The sequence below is a fragment of the Nyctibius grandis genome, chromosome 21 (genome assembly GCF_013368605.1).
Source record: "Nyctibius grandis isolate bNycGra1 chromosome 21, bNycGra1.pri, whole genome shotgun sequence".
In the NCBI taxonomy this organism is placed as follows: domain Eukaryota; kingdom Metazoa; phylum Chordata; class Aves; order Nyctibiiformes; family Nyctibiidae; genus Nyctibius; species Nyctibius grandis.
The window spans coordinates 4,076,274-4,098,556 of NC_090678.1; the positions used below are offsets into that span (position 1 = coordinate 4,076,274).

Sequence of the window (22,283 nt, forward strand, 5' to 3'; positions counted from 1 at the left end):
CCGGCGCCTCACGGAGCGGGACGCGCATGCGCGGCGACGGCGGCCGCGGCGGGACATGGCGGGGGGGGGGGGGGGGGCGAAGGGCCCTCAGCGGCGCCCGGAGCCGCATGGCGGGAGCAGCGCGGCTGCGCTCGGCCGCTTCAGCCCCTCAGCGGGGCCCGAGCGGCACCGAGGGGCTTCCCGGAGCACAGCGATGGGGGCCTGCTGGGGAAATTCACCCCTTCCCTACACACCTTCCACCTGAAACCCTCAGCGAGGCACAATTAGCGCGGCAGCGTTAAGTGTTGGAGCGAGTCCAGAGGAGGGCGACCAAGCTGAGGAAGGGTCTGGAGGGTCTGACCTACGAGGAACGGCTGAGGGAGCTGGGGGTGTTTAGCCTGGAGAAGAGGAGGCTCAGAGGTGACCTTAGTGCAGTCTACAACTACCTGAAGGGAGGTTGGAGTGAAGTGGGAGTCGGCCTCCTCTCCCGGGCAACCAGCGATAGGACAAGAGGACACAGCCTCAAGCTTCGCCAGGGGAGGTTCAGGTTGGACATCAGGAAGAATTTCTTTACAGAAAGGGTTATTAGCCATTGGAAGGGGCTGCCCAGGGAGGTGGTGGAGTCACCATCTCTGGAGGTGTTTAAGAAAAGACTGGACATGGCACTTAGTGCCCTGGTCTAGTTGACAGGGTGGTGTAGGGGCAGCGGTTGGACCAGGTTGATCCAACCTGGTTGATTCTGTGTGTGATTCTGTGATTCTGTTTATTTTTAAAGGGCTTCGTGAGCCGGTCCTGTGTCCTCGGAGGACGAGGGGCTGCGCAGGCAGCTCCTGACCCAGACAGCGCACAGAGAACCCCCCCACACACCCACTGCACCCCGGGCTCATGGCGCTCACCTTCCCTTACCTGCCAAAGAACAGCTCTCCTAAATGTCTCACAAATTCAAGGCGCGGGGGAGCCTTTATTATTGTGTATTTCTTGTTCAGTGCTTACACAGCAAGCAGAATTTTCCATGCTGGTGTTACAAGAAGTTAACAACGTGCCTCTCCATGTTTCCCCCTCTCTCTTCCCTCCTTCCAAACATCCCCTGCAATCACTTTTGCATGCAGGACTGCACGGTCAGAGGGCACAGGACCTCACATTTGTCAGCTACACGTACTATCAGATAGTAAGAGCTCAAGCTGGTGGAGAGGGGTGAGTCCAGGGTGCAAAAAACAACCTTTCAATCTGACAGCAGATGGTTTTCTAATATGTAGGACAGTATTCTGCATTGCAATGTACAGCTCTATTGTGGCTTCATTTTTGCCACAAGGAAAAAGAACTGTCTGCTCACTAGAGAGCCAAAAGCTTTCTGTTGCAAAAGGGTTTTTTAATTTGGCATTAAGTGAAGGTGTACAAAGACAATGAGATCAGACAAAAACTGGATTTTACGTACATAGTGTCCCAAACAGTAAAATACCCATCTGAGCAACTAGATGGTGTCATACCCATGTTTAAAACCACACTGTAATGCTGGAGATACTTATTGAAGGGAGAGGACAAAACATGATCTAGCTGGAGGGAGGGCAGAGACAGATCTTCCTCCTTTCTAGACAAAAGGAGTCAGGAACCTTCAACCGGGGCAAATTTGCTTTTTAAATTTCTTATTAAAAGATACCAGCTAGTCCTGGCATGTGCAATGCTCCAAGGGAGCAAAGTTACACAAGAAGGCAACTACACGTGTGCCAACAAGGCCAGCCCTACCAGGAAGGGGCTCAGGCACGTTGCCAATCCCTGAAAGAAATCACAGCCCATCACTTGGGGAATGTACCAAGTGACAGCGAATCCCAGAAACGGAGCCTCCACGTCCAGATCGACAGGGAAGTGAACGTCAGTCGCCATCAGGCCACACAATGCTGTCCAGCTTGGCTTTGGCCTTGGCGATGAACTCCTCGGAGGCGCCAACAAGCGGAAGCCGCGGAGGTCCCATGGGAATGCCGGAAACAAGAGTCATTACAGCTTTAGTCTGTGCAACGCCAAAACCTGGGTGGACAAAAGCAAAATCAGGCCATTTAGAGTTCGTTTTGCTCAAAGCAGTCTCTATGCAGGTGTCTGCAAAAGCAGCAGCACACAGTTCCTGTGTAATCCGGCATGAACGAGGCTTGAAGCACTTCTCAGAAGTGAGAACAGTGTAACTAAGAAGAGATGATCATACTTGCAGACAGGAAAGACATTACAGTAAAAATTACACCCACTTATTACATTCATTTATATATTATACCATCATTTCCCTCCTACAGATACCAAGGCAGAGTGTTTTCTTAGACATGCACTTTACAAACTACAATGTCAGTTTTACAGATAACCAGGGCTGTGTGCGTGTTCCTTTCTCCTTGCCACAAATGTATTGCCACACAGCCCTGACAATAAAAAAGATGTTGTGAGTCCTCTATAGGTAAACCCAGCAAAAATAGGGCTACTTGAAATTTACCTTCACTGGTAGGCTGAGCTATCCCAGCCAATTCATCATCCCAGCAACCCAATCGTGGCACCTCACAGCTATCCCCCAATGCAGACGCACATAAAATAAAGCCCTGGGAGCAGTAACATCCTGCTGACATGTGACAATGACATGGGAAACTTCAGAAGGCCTCTCTGTTGGTAGCTCAAGTCTCCTTATGTACCTCTGGAAATTCAGTGTTTCCTTCTTTACTTATAAGGCTAAATAATGATGTATTTATTTCCTCTGACTTTTAACCCAAGAAATACAACCAAGCACTAAAGCTCAGCTAGATTGATTGGGGCTTGCATATGTATAGCAAAAACAGTGAGCAGTTGCCTTCATTAAGTGAAAACCATGAAATGTCTGATTCAGTCTCCCTCCACTACTCTGACTTGGTCAGTTTTAATTACTTTTTATATTAAAACTTGGTTTTGTTTCTAAAGATCATTAAATTTTAAAATGCTTTGGCCTCGTACAGCCTTGAATAGAGTTACTCTTACAGTGCAACAAGCATCAGAGCCGTTTTCCTACCGCAGCAGCAACATTTCAGAAAAATCACTCTCTAAAAACAAAGCTAGAAATGAGCTTTTGGAGACAAAAGAAACAACCCACAGAAAGAGTCAGGATAAGGAAAAGGGTAAATCACAGAGTCACAGCTTTAAAGCTGTGAGATTTCACAGAAGGAAGGAAGCGAGAGTGGAATCTGTCAGGGATGCTTGGTCAGCTCCCTTTGTTGAGCTCCCAGCTGCTACTAACTCCGGTTAACAGCAGATGCAACGTTTTCTCACTGCAAAATCTTTCAGGAAGGAAGTTCTGAGGGTAGAGCAACGTGAGAGTTTCTGGAGCAGCAAGTCTGCATTTTTAGATATAACAAGGAAAACAGGCAGGGTAGGACTTACCTAGTTTGATGACAAAGCTGAGAAATTCCCCAGTGAGAAACTAGAAAAGACAGATAAAAGTTTATTCACTCCTTCAAATCTTAAGATGTAAAAGCATCTAGAGTTACTATGATATTTACACTGTATACAATTGTTGCACAGCTTTGAGAAAAGCCCTTGGCCACTTGGCCAGTCTATGGGAAATACTAAATTAATTCAATGGCAATAGGGGAGGGAGGGATGCATATAAGAAAACCATCACTCCCTCTATCACTCACATTCAAGCTGTCCCTCGCTGCAAGCACTCGGAGAACACTGATAAGTCTCATATTGGACTCTAAAGGTCTACATATCTGAATATCCACTGCCTAGTGAAGAGATGTCCCAGGCAGATCAGCTTTCAGATGTCTTCTAGACTTTCATTCTGCAGTCACTTCTATTTTAAGGCAAAAGAAGGATGCCTCAAATGCCCCATAAAAACACTGGGTATAGATTGTATACTGATTGCTCAGAACTCCTCACAAATCTTCAAGCTGCCCAAGACCAAGAGGGGTCAAGGCAGAGCTGCTTTGGGACAGCTTTCTGCCCTACATCATGTGAGGTATCACCAGAATATTCCCAGACAAGGGGCTTGGCCACTGTGGGTTCGTTCAAGTAAAAAGGCCAGGCCATTGCTCACTCTGCAAAGATGAGAGTAGGGAGTTGAAGGGTAAGTAAGGCAGATCTTGGTTAAAAGTTAGTAAGGACTGGTCAAAAAGGTGAGGAGAGATGAATAACAAGCAGGTGGGTTGGAGCTGAAAGAAGTTTGCTTTAATAAAGCTACCTCAGAGTATGGATGACAAAACCACATGGAAGACAGCCCCAGTAAAGCCAGAGGAGAACGGCGGCTGCTCCTAACGGGGACAGTAAAGATGCTGTACCTGGTACTTCCGTGCTAACGCGAGGTCGGGCTTTGCAAGGGCTTGCAACATCAGATTGGTTTTTCGGCCCAAATAGTTGTATGTACTGCCAAAAAAACCCAAACAAACCAAAAACAGAACCAGTAAATGCAAAGGGGGAGCTTAGAACCACTGAAACAAAACAAGTAGCCACAAGCTTTTGCTGCTGACATTATAAGAATGCCGTTATTATGACAGAGATTCATGCAATCTACGTGTGGTTTGTACTGTCAAGCAGCTGAGGTATGCCAAGCCCTATGGAACAGAGCAGATTTCTCTCGCCAGTTCTTTCCAAATGGAACTGCTTTTCAACATTAAACATAAAAAGAAACAATTAGACAACACAGGAAGTCAATCACTTAATTTTCCAGTTGCTGGTTCACTTAATGGATCATCTGCTCAGGAATACAGATATCACACAGTAATTCATCTAAGCAGCCTGGTATGACGGGCAGAAGACAAAGCAGAAATAAAACTCAGCAGGGCCCTTTTCCTCACAGACTTCTCATATGAATGAAGGTAAACGATTTTAACCTCTTTGGGTTTTGCTTCCCTGCCCATATAACGAAGATAAAACTGATTCCCTACTTCCAAAAGTTGCCGTGAGGATTACAGAAATACTGTGCAGATAGTGGAAGATACAACGATCAGGTGTGCGTGTCGAGGGGAAGGAGGCCAAGCCATACTGACCTTCCAACTGCTCCGTCTGCCCCTATGGCCAGTGCACTCAACAGTTGCTAGTTTGGGGTGGGGGGAGAAAAAACACATTTTTACTTCACATAAAAAAGTAAAGAAACAAAAGGGGTGGTGGGAGGGACTACCCTGGAACTGAATGTCCAGGGTTACTTTTTTCCTCAAGGCCGAAGCAAGAGAATGCCATAGAAGAAATAACTTTGAAGAGGAGCTTCTTACCTCATCTACCCCATAAAGAAATGCAAACTGTTCTCTCCCATTCTTGTTTATACACTGCGCGAAGTCCAAGAGGTCCGTGTCGCTGAACTTCACGCCCTGGAAGGTGGGGATCCGCTCTTTTATTCCATCCAGCATCTCTTCAACACGAACTGGGCAGAACAGCAATCTCTCATGTGAAGAAACACACCCCCATTCTGGGAGATTTCCCTGCCTTGTCCCCAAGAGGGAGACTTCCTATTTCACAAGTTGTTCACTTTGGGCCTAAGCCTAGTAAACTACAGAACTCTAAAACAACCAAATAAGACAACTTCAGTGTGATTATTTCCCGGAGTCATACAAAAGACATCTTTGAAGCATTCCTTTTGCCAGATCAGAAGGGATAAACCCTGGATAAGTGAAAGTTTAGGAATGAACTGGCAACAACACATTTAAGAATAAATATAAATTCATACATCCAGACACACCACATAACCTGCTGTCTAGAGCAAGTAAGCAAAGATCTGTATTCTATTCCTCATTCCTCTGCTAAAAAATAAGACTTGAGAAGCGCTGTGGTTTCACGTGTAATTTACTAGCAAATATGACTACGCAGTCAGCGTACACCCAGAGAGAGACGGTGGTAACTATCTTGCAAGAAATCAGGAGTCTACCATGGTTGTCCAAGGCAATTACCTATCCCAGTCCCCACTAATTGCAAAGCCACAGTCAGCATCACCTCCTCCATCCCGGTTGTTCAGGACTCATAAGCCGTGACTTTTTTCCAATGAAAAGGAATTCAGTGTATTTTTCAGTCTTGGATTCACCCTGGATTTTCAGAAAGGATCCTTTCCCCTACAGCTTGCACGTGACGGGAGCAGAGGCCACATACCTGGTTCAGGCTGGCAGACTAATCCCACCAGCCACGGGGATTACTCAGGTTGCTATGAGCCTACGGGCTGGGCAAGAGCTGACTACGCAGTACTTACTCTTCACGCCCGTCAGATGAGGAATGTGATAGTAATAAAATGGAGTCGCAGGGGCTTCAGATGCGACCTTCTGTAAGAAAGCGACCAGCTCATCTGGAAGGAAACAACCAAGTACCCCCATCAGAGAAGGAAACTATCCATAGTGAAAGGCAGCTCAGATTCACAGCACAAGTTCACGTTCACCTCCCTGGGGTACTGCTCAATGGTGAACAGGTTTTCAGACAATTCTTTTATACCATTTTAGGAATCAAAGAGGTATTATGGTTGAGATTCTTCCTGAGAATCTCATTCACTGCAACCCTCATAAATCTTAGGCAGCCTTCACGTTGGCATAGCAGGAAGAGCAGCGCGCTGAAAGCTTGCTGCCATCCTGCTCCTATCAGCAAAGGTTTTCTGCTGATCTTTGTGCCGTTCCTCCGCACTTACCAGTTTGATTGCCGCTGATTGCGTCCGTGGCTGTCAATACCAGCCATTCTGGCAATCCACTCTGCTTTCTTCTGGTGCTTTCTGATGAATATTTCCATTCATAATTCATTCAGACAACTTTTAAGGTTTCTGTTACAAAGCTTCATGTGGTTCTTTTATATTATGTTCATTATATTTAAAGCAAAACACTCACTTTGTAAGTAACCTTAGGTGCACAGAACCAAATCTGATCACCTCAGTAACAAGAGGCATGCCTCTGTATCAGCAGTTTAGCAACTTGGTCAGTGTCCAGCAAGGGTCAGCATGGAACCAACTGCTTCCTAGTGGGGCCCAGATGAAGTGTGAACTCCATACTATCTATTCAGAATACAGACTAGTTAACTACTCTTTCCATAAGCAACTCTTCTTTTTACAAGAGGCTAACAAAATACATCCCAAAAGACATCCTTTCCACTTCTTATTGGGAGACTTATGATATCTCCCATCTTTAAAAAATGCTTCTTCCAGGTTTTGCTTTTGCATGACACCAGACATGACAGGCGTGCGAATATTATCAGCAGAATAATATAAAGAAAGAAGATGGCATTAATCCTTTATCCACGATAAAGGTTTGGAGGGCAATACAAAAGGCCCTCAGCAGGTCTGGTAATCACATCTACTCACCTTTATTTGTGGGTTTGAAGAAGAAGGGGGCTATTACAGCAATAGCACTGGCACCTACGGCTGCTGCGTGTCTTGCCTATAAACGAGAGAATGGAAAGTACCTGAAGGTACATTCTGATTTGTATGTACTACACACATAGTGAAAAGGAAATATACACACCAGCTCTTGGGACTCTGGCAGACTTAGTGCTCCCACATGAATGATCACATGATCCAATCTGCACAAGAACAAATTCAGAAGGTTTGGGGACGTTTCAGTGATGGTGAAAACCATCAGTCTGCTAAAATGAATCACTTCAGACCAGGGAGCCACAGCACAAGACCTTCACTGGGCTAGATCAGACCTAAAAGGGATTTGAACTTGTGTTGACCTGACGAGCAGACACACAGGGAAAATGCTTGACAGTGGCGAGCAGCTGGGTGTGGAAAAAAGAAAACACGTTTGCAAATATGAATCACGCGTGACTCCTCGCTATCAGGAGGGACAAATCTCAGCATTTTATTAGGAAGTTAAAATTAAGACATTAAGGATTTAAGGGGAAGCTGGGAAAAGGAAAGGATATTAAAGAATATCTTTGCTTTCTAAACCCATTTCTCTGCAGAACTACCAGAAGAGTCCAACCTCACAGCAGCATCTCTGACCGCTTCTCTGCTCCTGCCGAGGGAATCTCCCAGGTTCCAGTCCATCGGTCCCATTTCTGTGTTTCTCCTTTATATCCACACAGACTGGGAGCCTCCACACCAGTTTACTTCTGCTCACTATCCTTCTCACCCAAAGCACCACCTCCTCTCCATATCCTCTGACAGAGCAACTAAGGCGGCGGCAGTGGTGAGTGACACCAGACTATGACAGGTACAAGAGATGGAGAATGGAGCTGCAATTGGATACACAGCTGCAGATCCAGGTAGAATTCCTTCTTCTGCCACTGACTTGGCACCTTTAGGGAAGCACCAAAACACTTCACATTTCAGCTTCCCCCATACCAAATCATTTAACATATTTAAAGGTTCAGAAATGCCCACAGGGCATAAACAGGCAGATTGCTCTTTCCTTTCATCTCAAGAATAAGCAAAGGGGACAGCCCTTTTCTTCCCCAGAGCTCTTTTTTGTCCCCCTACACCTCAGTGTACCAAAGATAAGGACTCTTACGAGCTCTCTAAGCAGTGGGAAGGGACACCAGCTAACTGGCAGTGACAAAAATGCAGACTTCTATGAAAAAGGAGCTGGGGAACAAAGCCCAACAACAAAATACTCAAAAAAAAGCCAAAAAAAGAAGCCATCAGCAGATGTGGCTTTGTAATCAGTCAGGCATGTCTATATCATAACACGAGATCTGTAATCCCTGGTTCCCTCTCAGCTACTCACTTGTCTTTTCCTTGGCACACCCATTCTTCCGCCAACTGCTTCCTCTCCTGGGTGTTAAGGGACAGTCCTTCTCCTGTTGTGCCATTCACTGTTTCAACACAACACAACACACTTGCTGAGGCCTGGCCTACATGCATTGGTTTTACTGAAGACAAGAACTGACATTTTTGATTATATTAAACAGAAGTATTTTTCCGCCAACTCATTTTAAGATAGCAATGGTCCACACCAGCATCTGCATGGGGATTGCAGTGCCATCATTGTTAAAATGCTTGTGCCAGAACCCTGGGTGTTTCAGGATCAGCAGTGGTGGGAGGGAGGAGGCAGAATCAGCTGCTGGTACTGGGAAACTGCCCCCCAGCCCCTCCTCCTCAGCAGACACTACCTCCTTCTCCCAGCAGTGAGTCAGGGTATGACAAGTGCACAAAGGGATGCCCAGCTGGCCAGGCAGAGCGAGTGCCTGTCCTCCACCCCAAGGAAACAGCCCGACCTGAAATTTGGTGACTCTGTCGTGAGTGGAACCATGTGTCCTACCTAGACTAAAGCACCCCTGGAAAACAATGAGATGTCAGTAGGTTCAGTCACAAACAACAGATTAAGCTGGGATAGCTGAAGTCACTGCCACGCTCTGCTTCTCACCTCGGCACTCCTGCCACATAAGTTTTGAACCAAAATCTTATCACTGACTTCAGCTTACTTAACCACAACAGGCTGTGAACAAAAGTGGTTTAGCAGATGCTGTATTCTCTACTCAGCCATCCCTGCTGCCCCCCGCAGCAGTCCCCGAGACAAGCAGAACAGAAGCAGCGACCACCTCATTACCACCCAGTGCACCACAGGTCTCCTAAGAAGCCCATTTGGCTTTGATGAGCCCACTGAATTTCCTGGACTCCTGAGCTGATGTTTTTGAATCAGATGATTGTATTTTGCCCAGGCAAAGAGAAGAATCATTCAGTTGAGCTTTCTCTGCCAAGACAGTATTAGCCATTCATCTCTGGGAATGTCACTCTATGAAGGCAACACTTATTTTACTCCACACAGAAACGGGGTGTAGGCAAAAGCACATGCCCTAAGCACCACTTATACTCTCTCCACTGGTAAAGAGAAATGTCTAGGATGATCCCACATCTACAGTCCCTCCTGCTACAGCTCTTACCAGGCAAGATATCATAGGGTTGCCATCCGGGCAAAAGGGGTATAACACAGTTTCTGTCAAAAAAAACACTTACCAAAAACGTTCTTCACGTTCTGCTCGCTTACCAGATAATCCACATATTGACGAATCACTGAAAGGTTAATTTGTCTGAAATGAAAGGAGCCACAGCAACCTTAGGAGCCTCAGCAACTGTAAGTCTCCACCCACAGTTATCTTAAACTAAGACATTAAGAAAACAGAAAAAGACATGTATTTTTGAAGCCTTGCATTTGTACACACACAAATTACCCCAAGGTATGATACCTTCAGCATGTGTTTAACATTTCAGGTAACAGTTCAGTTCTGAATTCTTTTTTCCAGTTTCTCTTCCTCCTGACAAGTAGCTCCCTCTTCCAACCTTTTATCTCAACTAGTAATTACTGCAAGCTCATCACAGCAAAGGACTTTTTTGGGGAGAGATGAGAGAACAAGAGGCACTCAAACCTTCTTGATTGTTGAGGGAAACAGGAGCCCTCTTGAGCGCACAAAGATATTGGTGCAAGTGCTGGCAAACAGTTAAACTATACTTGTAACTGCTGGACACAGACCGTGAAATGGCATCTGCTGGATGTGACTTTGACCTCTCTCTCTCATTAAAGGATGAGGAAAGCAACGGATTTCCCTGACAAACAGGGGAAATTGAATTCTAGGTTTATCTTCTCTGCAGGACAAACTTGTTTTGTTTATCAGTGTATAATATTTCACTGTTGTTTTCATTTGTCAAACATACAGACCAACCCTATCATCTGGAAGTCAATCCTGGGACCTTGACTGGGTTCACACATCACCCAAAATTTCATAGCTACTTTCACAGAACGTATCTTACAAGGACCAGGCATGCCAGGCAGTGGGCCCAGATCACTCTCCAAATAAATGTGAGTAGTAATAAAAAACGACATTGGAAATAAGTTTCCTTTAAAGCAAGAAACGAAGCAGTGACTGCAATGCAAACAAGTTCCCTGAGATGACACCATGCCTTATAGCACTTTTCAGAAGGAAAGGATCAGAGGACTGTACTAGCAAATCTCCACCGTCTCCCTCAGAAACACGTACAGATCTTGACACAACCCCCACCAGAGAAGCTCAGGGTCCTTTGCTGACTCCAAACAACTCCATCTTGCAACATCAAGATGCAGTAGGGAGGACATCTGTTTACCATCCGTGCTTTGAGGAAGGCCAAATTTCAACTTCCGATTTGATGTTATTTTCAGGACTGTGCAGTCCTTGCAATATTTTCTTCTGGTTTAGAGTAATTCCATGCACACATATATACACATGAATGCATGGAGGAGTTAGCTACGGTACAGGGAAGCCTGAAAGGACATCAGATTTTGACAATTATTTTCTAGCTCTCAAGAGCTCTTTTTAACTCGGACTATGCTTTGCCCTAACAAATGGAAAATACTGCAATACTCTATGCATACAACCTTACTATGATTTAATTTGCACCTATAAAAGCAATGAAAAAAGGATGGCAGACTGATCCAAACTCTCCAAACCCAGACCTACAGCACTTGCTGGGCAACAGGAAGATGCAGAGGTAAAGGGAACCCACTTCCAACTGGGACCAACCTAGTAGTTTCCCCATCCCATCAGAGATCTGATTTAAAAACAAATCCCAGACAGATTAGTTCTAAGTAAGAAAGGAGACAGGATTTTAAGGTAACAGTAAGCAATGCAACTCTGACAACATGCCAGCTTGTGATACAGGGTCACACTCACCCATCAGGAGTCATCGGAGTGATTGTAGCAGCTACAAGACCCTGTAACTTCTTTCCGGGTGTCATTAAGCTGTTTGGAAAAGAAAGAGATAAACCTGATTCCCATCTTTAAGCGGAGTTTCAACTAACTTCTGCTAAGAGCAAAACAGGCAAAGTTCAGAAGAAGTGGACTTTGCAAGCGCGTTCCTTTTCGTTGGAGAGAATTGTCTTTTTGTTGTCGCTGCTGAACGAACGAATTATTGCAGCCAGCACCCCCAGGACAGGACTGGGGACCACCAGGTGCAGTTACATTTCGCAGACACCTCCTGTCACCCTTCCTTTTCCAGGCACACACACCCGCTAACGCCCGCCAGCCTGGCAGGGAGAAGAGTTTTTCAGAGAACCGGGCTCAAAACCCTTTCCCCGAGAAAGGCAGCCTCACGCTGACCCCCCCGCCGCCCACACCGACCCGCCAGGCCCGCGGGCAGCGCCCGGCCCAGCCCAGGGCCCACCCGACCGGCCGCCCCGGCCCCGGCCCCGCGGCTGAGGCCGCCCCCCGCTTCCCCTCAGCCGCTGCCCTCCCTCACCTCGCCCGCGGCCGGCCCGGCTTCCCAGCGCCTCCGGCCCGGCCCCGCCGCCCGCCCCGCTCCGCCCCCGGCCCGGCCCGGCTATGGGCGGCCCCTCCGGCCCGGCTGCGCTCCCCGCAGCGCGGTGACACGCCGCCGTGCCGCGGAGCGCTGGGCGGGCAGGCGGCCGCCGGCAGCCCCCGGCAGCCCGCCCCGGGCAGCAGCTCCGCACCGCCCCGCCGCTGCGGGCTTCCATGGCCCGGTCCACCAGCCGCCATGCCCGCGGCCTCCCATCACCCACGAGCCACGTTTAACAGCGAAGGCTTCTCTGGGTTATTAATCACCATTCGCAAACTTAAACCCAAATAATGAAAGCACAGGGCAAGCTGGCTGCACAGCTGGGGAGTCGCCGGGCTCCACCGCACGCTTTGCTGGAGGAACGGTACCTATCGCAGCAAACGTTGCAAATGCTCTGATAAAATAATCAAGATTTGATTGTATAGAAGAGTCAGATGTGAAATAGGTAACTACAGGCACTGCTAGGTTTGACATAGGTAACCACAAGCACACAGGTAACCATGGGCACTGTTATGTTTAAAACAGGCAACTGTAAGGTTTGGAATAGGTAACCAGAGAAATCTCACCAGGGAAATGCTGGAGTTTTCTATGTTTTGTTTAAGAAATTAAGGAGACAGTCACGGACACCAGTTACGCTGCTTGGAAACCCCCTTACCCTTCCCATCCTGATTTGAATATCAGGGATAGTTTCCAATCAGTAGAGTAGAACTAACCAACGATTGTTTTAGAATTGATGAGGTTATAATTAATGGAACCAATCGTTGTAAAGGTTAAATTTAAGAGCAAGCATACTATGCATTTTTATGTAAATCACTGTATAAGAACTGATGGATTTTAATGTCTGGTTGGACACATATGGAGGAGCTATCCCCCGTGTCTCTGTACTCGGCACTGGTGAGGCCGCCCCTTGAATCCTGTGTCCAGTTCTGGGCCCCGCACTTCAAGAAAGATGTTGAGGTGTTGGAGCGAGTCCAGAGGAGGGCGACCAAGCTGGTGAAGGGGCTGGAGGGTCTGACCTACGAGGAACGGCTGAGGGAGCTGGGGGTGTTTAGCCTGGAGAAGAGGAGGCTCAGAGGTGACCTTAGTGCAGTCTACAACTACCTGAAGGGAGGTTGGAGTGAAGTGGGAGTCGGCCTCTTCTCCCGGGCAACTAGCGATAGGACAAGAGGACACAGCCTCAAGCTTCGCCAGAGGAGGTTCAGGTTGGACATTAGGAAGAATTTCTTTTCAGCAAGGGTCATTAGACATTGGAAGGGGCTGCCCAGGGAGGTGGTGGAGTCACCATCTCTGGAGGTGTTTAAGACAAGACTGGACATGGCACTTAGTGCCATGGTCTAGTTGCCATGGTGGTATCAGGGCAATGGTTGGACTCGATGATCCCAGAGGGCTCTTCCAACCTGGTTGATTCTGTGATTCTGTGTCCCCAGTGCTGCAATAAAGAAGTACCTGCTTATCTGCTTCGTGTAGATGAGTTTTCTTCCCAATTGCTCACACCGAGACCACAGAGCATGAGGGTGGGAGATCTGGGAGCGTGTGGTTAACAGCTCCACGAATTTCAGCAGGGATTTCTGCCCAGGCACAAGTCACTGTTTAAAAAAAAAAAAAAAAGGGGATATCTTTTTGTTGATGGCTGAAAATAAGCCTGGCTGCAAACTCAAAGCGTGTTTGCAGCTGAAGGAACTCAGACAAGATCAGCTCCCCTTAGGCTGCCCACCCACATGCTCCAGAGCTGCATGAGAGATGTTCATGCTCCTACTGTGATCAGCAGCATCCGAGTGCCCTCCTGGAGCTGTCTGCTAGAGACATGTCCACGGCACCATGCAATAGTAAGAAAACCAGATTTTCTGCACTTCAGTGCCATTAAACAAGAAGGATTTCGAAAGGCTCACCGTGGTGAGGGAGCAAACCCACACTGCCTTGTCCTAAAGGCAACAAGCACCAGAGGGCATGGCAAAAGCTTCTGAAGGGCTGGGAACTGCAGTAAAGAGCATCTCTGATCAAAATATTATTTTTTTTCCAAACAAATTAATTACATTTCATCTTTTCTCTGTTCCTCAACAAAAACAAAGGTGCAACTGGAGTTAAAACCTAAAACTACAGCTCAGTAATTCAAAGGTAAGCATCAAAATATTATCACTGTCATAAAACAAAATCCCATACGCCAAAACAATTCAGCATTGTACCAACTCATCCTACATCTCTGCATTTCTTTTAAGTGACAAACGTGCACATTTCACCCTGAGGGTCTCAAATCTGTACGGAGCATCAAATTTAAAAGTTATGGCACTGAAGGAAGGAGCCAGCCATTGATCTCTGTGCCTTAGTCCCCCTTTGTAGAGGTCGTATGTAGCTCTTCTGTTCCTTGCTGTGGGTATCTAGCTGCAAGCTCTGCAGATAATCACTGTTCCTGATGGATGTCTGCTATGGTGAGGACCTCCCATTACTCAGTGCTGCTCATTTGCAGTTCTTTTACAAAGCATCACTGTTTGGATAAGAGAAACTCAAACCAATAACATATAACCATCTAATATATGAATAGAAAACCTATGCCATAAACCAAAAGCGCCGAGATGCATAGAGATGAGAAGATAAGGGGAAGACCTCCTTCATTTTGGCCCCGCTATGTACATCACCGTGACCTGGCTTACATTTTGGAAGCAGCATGAAGACTTCAACCAGGAAAGGCTTTGGCTCCACATTTCCTCATCTCCCGCCCTTCTACCAGCCCGTTTCTTGTTCCACTGCGGTGCTGGAAGCACTCCCAACGCCAGTGCAGTGCCCTGGCTCTGGGATCCTCCAGCGTGGGGAGCGGGGAGGATGCATGCCGCTGTGTGAGAAAGGCAAATGGAGGTCAGGCTATGAGAAGTGAGCAGAAAACAATGGCTCATGGGGAGCTAAAACCGCTCCCCGCGTGCAGCCCTCGCAGCTCCTGTTTTCTTCTCCAACATGTGGTTTTACCAGATGTGTACGACATGCAGGGCAGAGTCTGGGCTTGGTTTGCTTCCTGGGGAAAATCATTTGGGTTTTCTACACCCATCCATAAAACAGGTGCAATAAAACATTCTGCCTTCAGTAGGCACTTTCGGATCTTCCATTAGGGCGCGTTTTGAGAGCGTCCAGTGCCTGCACTAGAGAGAACAATCCCCCGTTGTTGTGTGCTCTGGGAGCACATTTTTCATGTAGTCACATACTAATCTCAGGAGTTTGGGTCTGTGGTATTCCTCCTCCACTCCAAAATATGCTCACTGTGGGCTGTTCACATGCAGAGATGACTTTCTCTGGAGTTTGGCTGTTTTAACAGGTTCTCACAAAGCACATGGATTTTTCTTTTCTTTGAGGCTCATCTTGTCCTTCCAGAAATCACCTCTTCTCTATGCTCTTCCATCCCTATGGGTAATTTCTCTTTTCCCATGCTGAAGAGTCCCAGCTCTCTCAGCCTCTCCTCGTAACACAGGTTCTCCAAGCCCATGATCATCTTTGAGGCCCTTCACCAGACTCGCTCTAGGAAGTCCATGTCTTCCCTTTACTGGGGACCTCAACACTCCAGATACACCTCACCAGTGCTGAGCAGAGGGGAGGGACGACCTCCCTCAACCTGCTGCCGACTCTCTTCCTAATGCAGGGTCACACAGCTGGCTCATGTTCAGCTTGTCCACCAGGACCACCACCTCTTCTGCCAAGCCACTTTCCAGCTGGGTGGCGTCCAGCCTGTACTGGTGCATGGGCTTATTCCTCCCTAGCTGCAGGACTTTACACGTCCCTTTGTTGAACTTCATGGGGTTCCTGCCAGCCCATTTCCCCGGCCTGTTGAGGTCCGTCTGGATGGCAGCACACCCATCCCGTCTATCAGCCACTCCTCCCAGCCCTGTGTCATCTGCAAACTTGCTGAGGGTGCTCTCTGCTCCATCACTTAGGTCATTAACGAAGAGGTTAAGCAGTACTGGCCCCAGAAGAACAATGTATCTCGGGAGGTTCAGAGAGAATTCAGTGCTCTGTGGAGCCATTGAGAGAAAGTTCAGAAGATTATCTGAGTATCTTAAGAGAGTTTTAGAGCTACTTTGTGCTGTTGGCAGCACATGAGAGAAGTTTTACAGTAGCTTGAAGTGGTTTAGAGCTGCTTAAAACAGTTTGTAAGAGTTACAGATTGGTCTAGAAGGGTTTTAGAGCTGCTTAGAGCTCTTCAGAGGAATTTCAGAACTGTGTTTAGAGTTTGAGTTGTACAGTAGAGATTTAGAAGCATTTTAGATGTATTTAGAGACACATTAGTGCTGCTTATAGCAACATAGAGGAGCTTTAGATCAGTTTAGAGATGCTCTGAGGTTTTTAGAAGAAGTTTAGAAGAGGTAAAGGGGTTTACGGTTGTTTAGAGTGCTTTACAGGAGTTTTGGCACACTTTACGAAGCCTTTATAGAGGCTTTAGAGAAGGTAGATCAATTTAGAGCGGCGTGGAGCTGCTTAGTGCTGTTCAGAGCAGTTTTAGAGGACTTCAGGTAAGTTTTAGAGCTGTTTCTCTGAACAGGAGTTTCAGAACTACAGAAAGGAGTTCTAGAGCAGCTGCAAGGAGACTGAGAGGGGTTTGAGATCTATTTTGAAGCATTTTAGTGCTGCTTAAAGCAGTGTGGAGGAATTTTAGATATTAGTGTTGTTTAGAGGATTTTCAGAGTGCTAGAGTGGAGCTTTTGGAGGAATTTCTAGCTTCTCACCGTTGTTTATAGCTGATCAGAAGAGTTTTAGAGCTGTTTAGATGTGTTGTAGAGCAGTGTAGTGCATTTTAGAGGTATTCTGGAGCTGTTTAAAGAAGTCCAGACTGGTTTAGCAGCCCCCTAGAGTCTTTCAGAATCAGTTAAGTGATTTTAAAAGATGTAATTTAAGCAGTGTAGGTCTTTAAGAGCTCATCAAAGGTGTTTTGTAGCTGTCTGGTGGTATTTCACAGGAGTTTAGAGCACCTCAGAGCACATTCAAGGAGTTTTAGAGGTCCTTAGAGGAGTTTAAGAGGCCCAAATGGAATTCAGGGATCTTCAGATCAATATAGAGAAGTTCTCTATAAGATCAGATGAATCTGAAAGCTGCTTCGGGGAGGTTTAGAAGGATGTTGGTGCAGTCTAGAGGACCCCAGCACTCTTTAACGGGATATTACAGCTCCTCAAAACTGCCTAGTGTGCTTTTGAGGAGTTTTGGAGGAATTTGGTGTTATTTTCCATATTTTTAGAGCTGTTAACAGGAAGTTTAAAGGCATTTTAAAGGTGGTAATAAATCGTTAGAGATGTTTAGAGCCGTTTAATGGCAGTTTAGAAGTGATTAGAAGAGTTTTAGAGTGGTTTAGACACCACTTAGGGCTGTGTAAATTACACCTGGTTTGAGGCAATTGCCTCATTGCAGCAATGCAGAGGTCCCTAAAACTCTTTAGAGCTGATTAAAGGACTTTTAGAGCAATTTAGAGGAAGTATACAGTGGTTTAGAGCTGCCCAGAGGGGGTTAAAATCTTACAGTAGTTTAGAGACTTTTTGAGAAATTTTAGAGTTGCTCCAGTCCATCACCTCCCCAGTTCAGTGCCGGTTCAGGGTTGGGACTGTCTTCCCACATCCTTCAAAGCCATGATTGCTGTTTCTGACTCCTCTCACTGCCTCTGTCCCTCTCCCCCAGTTCCTGGGCGGGGATTTCGTGTTTCAGAGCAGTCTTTGCTTACCTTTGGAAGGAATGCAATTAAGAAAATGATGGCAAAGATTCTAAGACACTCTGGTATTTACACTGAGAAGGCCCTATGCAATTACCAGAAGGAAAAAGAACTGTGCTTTAGCCAAAACCAATACACAAGTTATTCCAGAGGTTTGAAGGACAGCATAGGGCCAGCTCAGCAGTACTACATAATACAGGGGATAATTACTAACTCGCTTCATTCCTCCTACAGTCGTCAGCAAATGAATACCTGCACGTCCCCTTACGCACACCTCCCTAGTGCTAGCATACCACGTGCAATCAGCACTGCCAACGCGTGAGTTCAGAGTCTTAAGAATAAGAGAAAGAAGAAATGGGTTTACTGTCGCCATTTAAAGTACTTCCTCTCCTTTATACTCATTTCAAGTGCGTGTTTAATGCCAACTATATCCTTCCAATACAAAAAAAAAACCCCAACATTTAACAAGGCTTAAACCAAAATCAATTCCTATTTTTCCAAAACAAGTATAGGAATAAAAATGCAGTTTTATTGATTTAAGCAGTTTTTCTATAAGGAAAAGAAATGAACATGAATATCCAAAACTTACTTACCTAAATAACTCCATAAGGTAATTTCAAATAGGGAAGTTATAAACACTTTTGTGTTGCCATGTGCCAACACAGTGCATTCACGGATCTATTAAAAACTCCATTATTCAAATAACTGCTTTGCTGAAGTAGGTTCACTACTGAACCCAAAGGCCCTCCAAGTTTCTTCCAGACTTCTTTGTTGTTGCTGTGTTAACACTTCCAACGTTTTCTACGCTGACTACAATTTACCACCCCTGTCCTTTACTTCTACTTTCCCCAAACCACACTTCTCTCTAGCTATACCCAGTTTTGACATCTGGATTTTCCCATTTCTCAAGTGACCATCAGTGCAGTTCTGGTTGGGCATAATTAAACTATAGTTTTGCTTCTGTTTCTCTCTACAATAAATAAATGTATCCAGATACAATTCTCTTTCAAAGACAGACCCAAGTCTGTTTTCAGAACAAATACAAAGTACCCAAACCTAAAGGATGAAATTAAAAAAAGACACCACCTGTGAAAGGGATGAAAATCTGGCTGGCTGGTATTCAGAAATCCATCACCTGAGAAGCTGACATGATGTCACTATGTAGAGCATCTACCTCATTTTCTCTGCTCTGAATCTAAAGTTGCAAAAATCAAAAGAAATACTGACCTCTCAGATTTTAAATTTCAGTTTCAAACTGTTAAGTTGGATATCAATCCTGCCTAGAAGCTTGCCATTTTAACTCTTCTAGAATTGAGCATAACCTGGAAGATTTTCCTAACAGGGTTTTCTTCACTGTCCTAACAGACATTCAGACCAGTGTGTCTGCTGTATAAAAGATGTTTAACATGCCAAGATGTTAATTTTTTAGATGTTAAGACGCTTAAATGTTTAATCTTCCCATTAACAGCTCACTAATAGATACTACAATATATTCAAATGTAAGCCTTTAGAAATAGAAAGAGCTATCACAGTACACTGGATCCATCAGTGAGCTAAAGTGACCACTGGCAACCAAGAGAGTTTGAGGGACTTTTGTATTAAACTCACCTCTGAACACAAACAGCAGTGCCATCTGCTGCAGAACGCAGCATTGTCTCATCTTGAGAAAGGAGATGAGGAGAGTCCAGGTTCTTAAAGAATCCATCTCTGGAGGCCTTATTTGCATAATCTAAATTAAAACAAAAACGTCCACCCAAACCCCACATCCACTACCAAAATCCCCACTGTTAGAAGATGGGAGAAGTTCTGATACGATCCATACTCTTGCAACTAAGATCAGGAAGAAGCTTAGGAGACAAACCCTCAGCTAGGATAACTGATAGATTTGTGATTAGTTGGATCAACAGGCCAGAAAGAGAACGCTTTCCTACAGCCATGCATCGCTAATGCCTGCGTCCTGACAAATACATTCATGGTTAGATTGCAAGGGCTTTGTGATGGATTCCTCATTCTGCTTCACGTTACCCAACACATACCACAGTGGTCCTCAACTCGTACTGGTGAAGAGCTATCACAATAGAGACACTTCTAGCAAGAAGCTCACCATTTTTTCAGTTCTCTCTTCGTGTCTTTTGAAGAAAGTGGAAAATATTCGTATTTTAGGAGACTATTTTCTTTAACATTTTTCTAAGATATAAGTCCTTATGCTCTGGGCCTGTTTCCATTATCTCTGGACATGTTTTCAGGTCCTTGGGACTCCATAGGGAAACCCCAGGCTCTCTAGGGCAATATCCACATACCTGGGTCCTTTTCAGACTATTGGGGCTGTTCCCATCATCTCAAAATAAGCCTTCATTAGAGTCAGGAGCTTAACCCAGGCCCTGGGCAGAGGAGCAGCCTGTCTATCAGGTGAGATGCAAGAGGCCTTGGGCTGCCACTGTGGTGGCTAACGACTTCTTTCTCCATATTGCTTGAGAGCATTACTTGTGGTACAGATTGTTGGTGACTTCAAATACTGGACTTTCCTATTGGTAAGAAACAACCACTAAATGCCTGTTCTCCTTAAGGCTGGTTTTCGAGCCCTCCCTCTGAGTAATGTTCTCAGACGACTGATGCCTGGCTCCTTCCTCTTCAGAGTTGTATTTGCAAAGGTGTATCTCTCTCACCTTAGGCTACAGCTTAAGTCACTGTTAAAAACCATTTAAAAAGGCAAAAATAGCAATACAATAGATTTGCATCAAGGCTTTTTTCTAGCAAACACTGTTACCTACGTGACCTTAATCCTGTTTCCCTGAATGAGATGTTCTTATCTTGAAGATAAAAACTCCCCTTGTTTCATGTTCTTTTTTCTGAGAAGAACCTGTCAACAGCAGAATGTGGATGATTTTGTAGGGGAAGCTGCATTTACTTCTTCTCTTTCCAGCACTCAGAGGACTGCAGATTTTCTGTCGATTTAATTAAGTATTAATGCTGGCTAAAGAAGTTTACTGAGACAATTGCTTGTGGGGTTCAGTTGATAGCTAGATCCCTAACCAGATCCATATTGAAAAGAACCCTTATTTTGGAAAGAAGCCAAGTGAATAAAGAAGTATACAAAGCTGAGAAAGCTTCCAGTCTCTCTCTGGGCTCCATGGACAGTAGAGAGGGAAGTTTAGGAAGGTTTTTCATGGCAGCTGGAAGGAAGGATTAATTTAGGATTAATTCTCCAAACCTAGAATGGTTCCAAAATGTGACCTTTAGCAGAGAAATCTTGGAAAATGGCAAGTCAAGAGTGCTCTGGAGTGGTGTTGGACGTTGGAAGCTTTTTGCTTGGTCAAGAGCAGTCAGTTCCATGCAATCTCTGACGAAGTAAGCAAGGAGTCACTTATTTAGCAAGATTTTAGGTAATGCTGCCATTGAGTCAGGGGTTCAAGGGAGCAAGGAGATGCAATAGATTCATGTGTCATTTCTAACAGATTAGCTGGAATCAGGCAAAAAGCAGATAGATAGACAAAATCCACATATATATTTCCAGAAAGCAAATGATTTTTGGCTGAAGATCAATCCAATGGTAACAAATCGGTGTGCTGACACAAAATGTGGAGGTTAGAGCATAAAGTCTCAATACCATCTCATGAGAGTCATGGCAGAGATTTCATTTCCACAATTTGCAAGCGATAATATGGAATCTCCTTGGAACAGTACTATAGTACATTCCACTGCTTCTTTAGAAGGAAAGAAGGAAAATTCTTCATTTTCCTTGCTGGAAGTGAGAATAAAATACAAAATGGAATTTGTTAGAAGTATTTCTCTTCCATTAGAGCAAGGACATAAGAGGCTTCTTTTAGGAGACGAACTTGCAGAAAACCACAGTTCATCTAACAACATATGAAGATGCTTTTGGTGCCCTGGACTATTATTTACAGTAATTACAGTAACATCACATGCTCAACTAACTTCTGTGTTGTGAAGTAAGGGCTTCTGCGTCATCTGATAAGCATCTGTTTGCAAAAGCAAATGCCATTTAAACGTGAAGAGTCTCAGTTCTTTTAAATCAAAACCATTACCAAGCACAAGGCTAACTGATGCTCTGACAGGCTTAGGCAGAAACGCAAAACTGCCTGGAGCGTGTGGGTTGAGATCACTTGTTAGAACATGTGAGTGGCCAGACTGGAGATGCACACATCCCTCTCCATCCCTCACACACAATTCTTTCGCATTACACTCCAGACTTGTCCGTTACAAGAACATGACTCAAAGTTATCATTCACTATACTGTAACAAAACATTTTTTCCCAGGCTTCTCCAATCCTGACGCAGTTAGGTCAGTGGAAAAGATTCTTCTTTTCTGTGCTTGCCTCTAGGGATAAAGGCAACTTACTCCACACTTGCATGCGTCTGACAGCAGCTATTGTAACGCTGACGCAGAGCAGACATAAGCATTTTTGCTTTATAGCATGTTGCTTAAGGTTTTGTCTGGGC

General features: G+C 45.4%; 1 protein-coding gene across 2 annotated transcripts; it reads right to left on the reverse strand.

Moving 5' to 3' along the window:
• Nucleotides 1-1,341: 1,341 nt before the first annotated feature.
• On the reverse strand, nucleotides 1,342-12,106 carry NPL (N-acetylneuraminate pyruvate lyase). 2 transcript variants are annotated; one of them, XM_068416843.1, is made up of 12 exons: nucleotides 12,092-12,106; nucleotides 11,527-11,595; nucleotides 9,839-9,912; nucleotides 8,610-8,697; nucleotides 7,404-7,461; nucleotides 7,244-7,319; nucleotides 6,155-6,247; nucleotides 5,190-5,338; nucleotides 4,968-5,014; nucleotides 4,260-4,344; nucleotides 3,361-3,400; nucleotides 1,342-2,001 (listed from the first exon to the last, which is right to left on the reverse strand). In XM_068416843.1, the coding sequence occupies exons 2-12, from the start codon at nucleotides 11,589-11,591 to the stop codon at nucleotides 1,850-1,852; spliced, it is 927 nt and encodes a 308-aa protein (XP_068272944.1). In that variant the 5' UTR covers nucleotides 11,592-11,595; nucleotides 12,092-12,106; the 3' UTR covers nucleotides 1,342-1,849. The 2 variants fall into 2 exon arrangements, with proteins under 2 accessions (XP_068272944.1, XP_068272945.1); XM_068416844.1 differs by lacking the exons at nucleotides 1,342-2,001; nucleotides 3,361-3,400 and adding an exon at nucleotides 3,624-3,775.
• Between the last annotated feature and the right edge of the window lie 10,177 nt (nucleotides 12,107-22,283).

Coding starts and splice junctions, on each gene's coding strand:
- NPL (XM_068416843.1), bottom strand. CDS start 11,591: ATGACACCCGGAAAGAAGTTACAGGGTCTTGTAGCTGCTACAATCACT. Junction 6,248..7,243: donor CTTCAAACCCACAAATAAAG/GTGAGTAGATGT, acceptor GTTTCCTTCCAG/ATGAGCTGGTCGCTTTCTTA. Junction 5,339..6,154: donor TCATCTGACGGGCGTGAAGA/GTAAGTACTGCG, acceptor TGTTCTGCCCAG/TTCGTGTTGAAGAGATGCTG.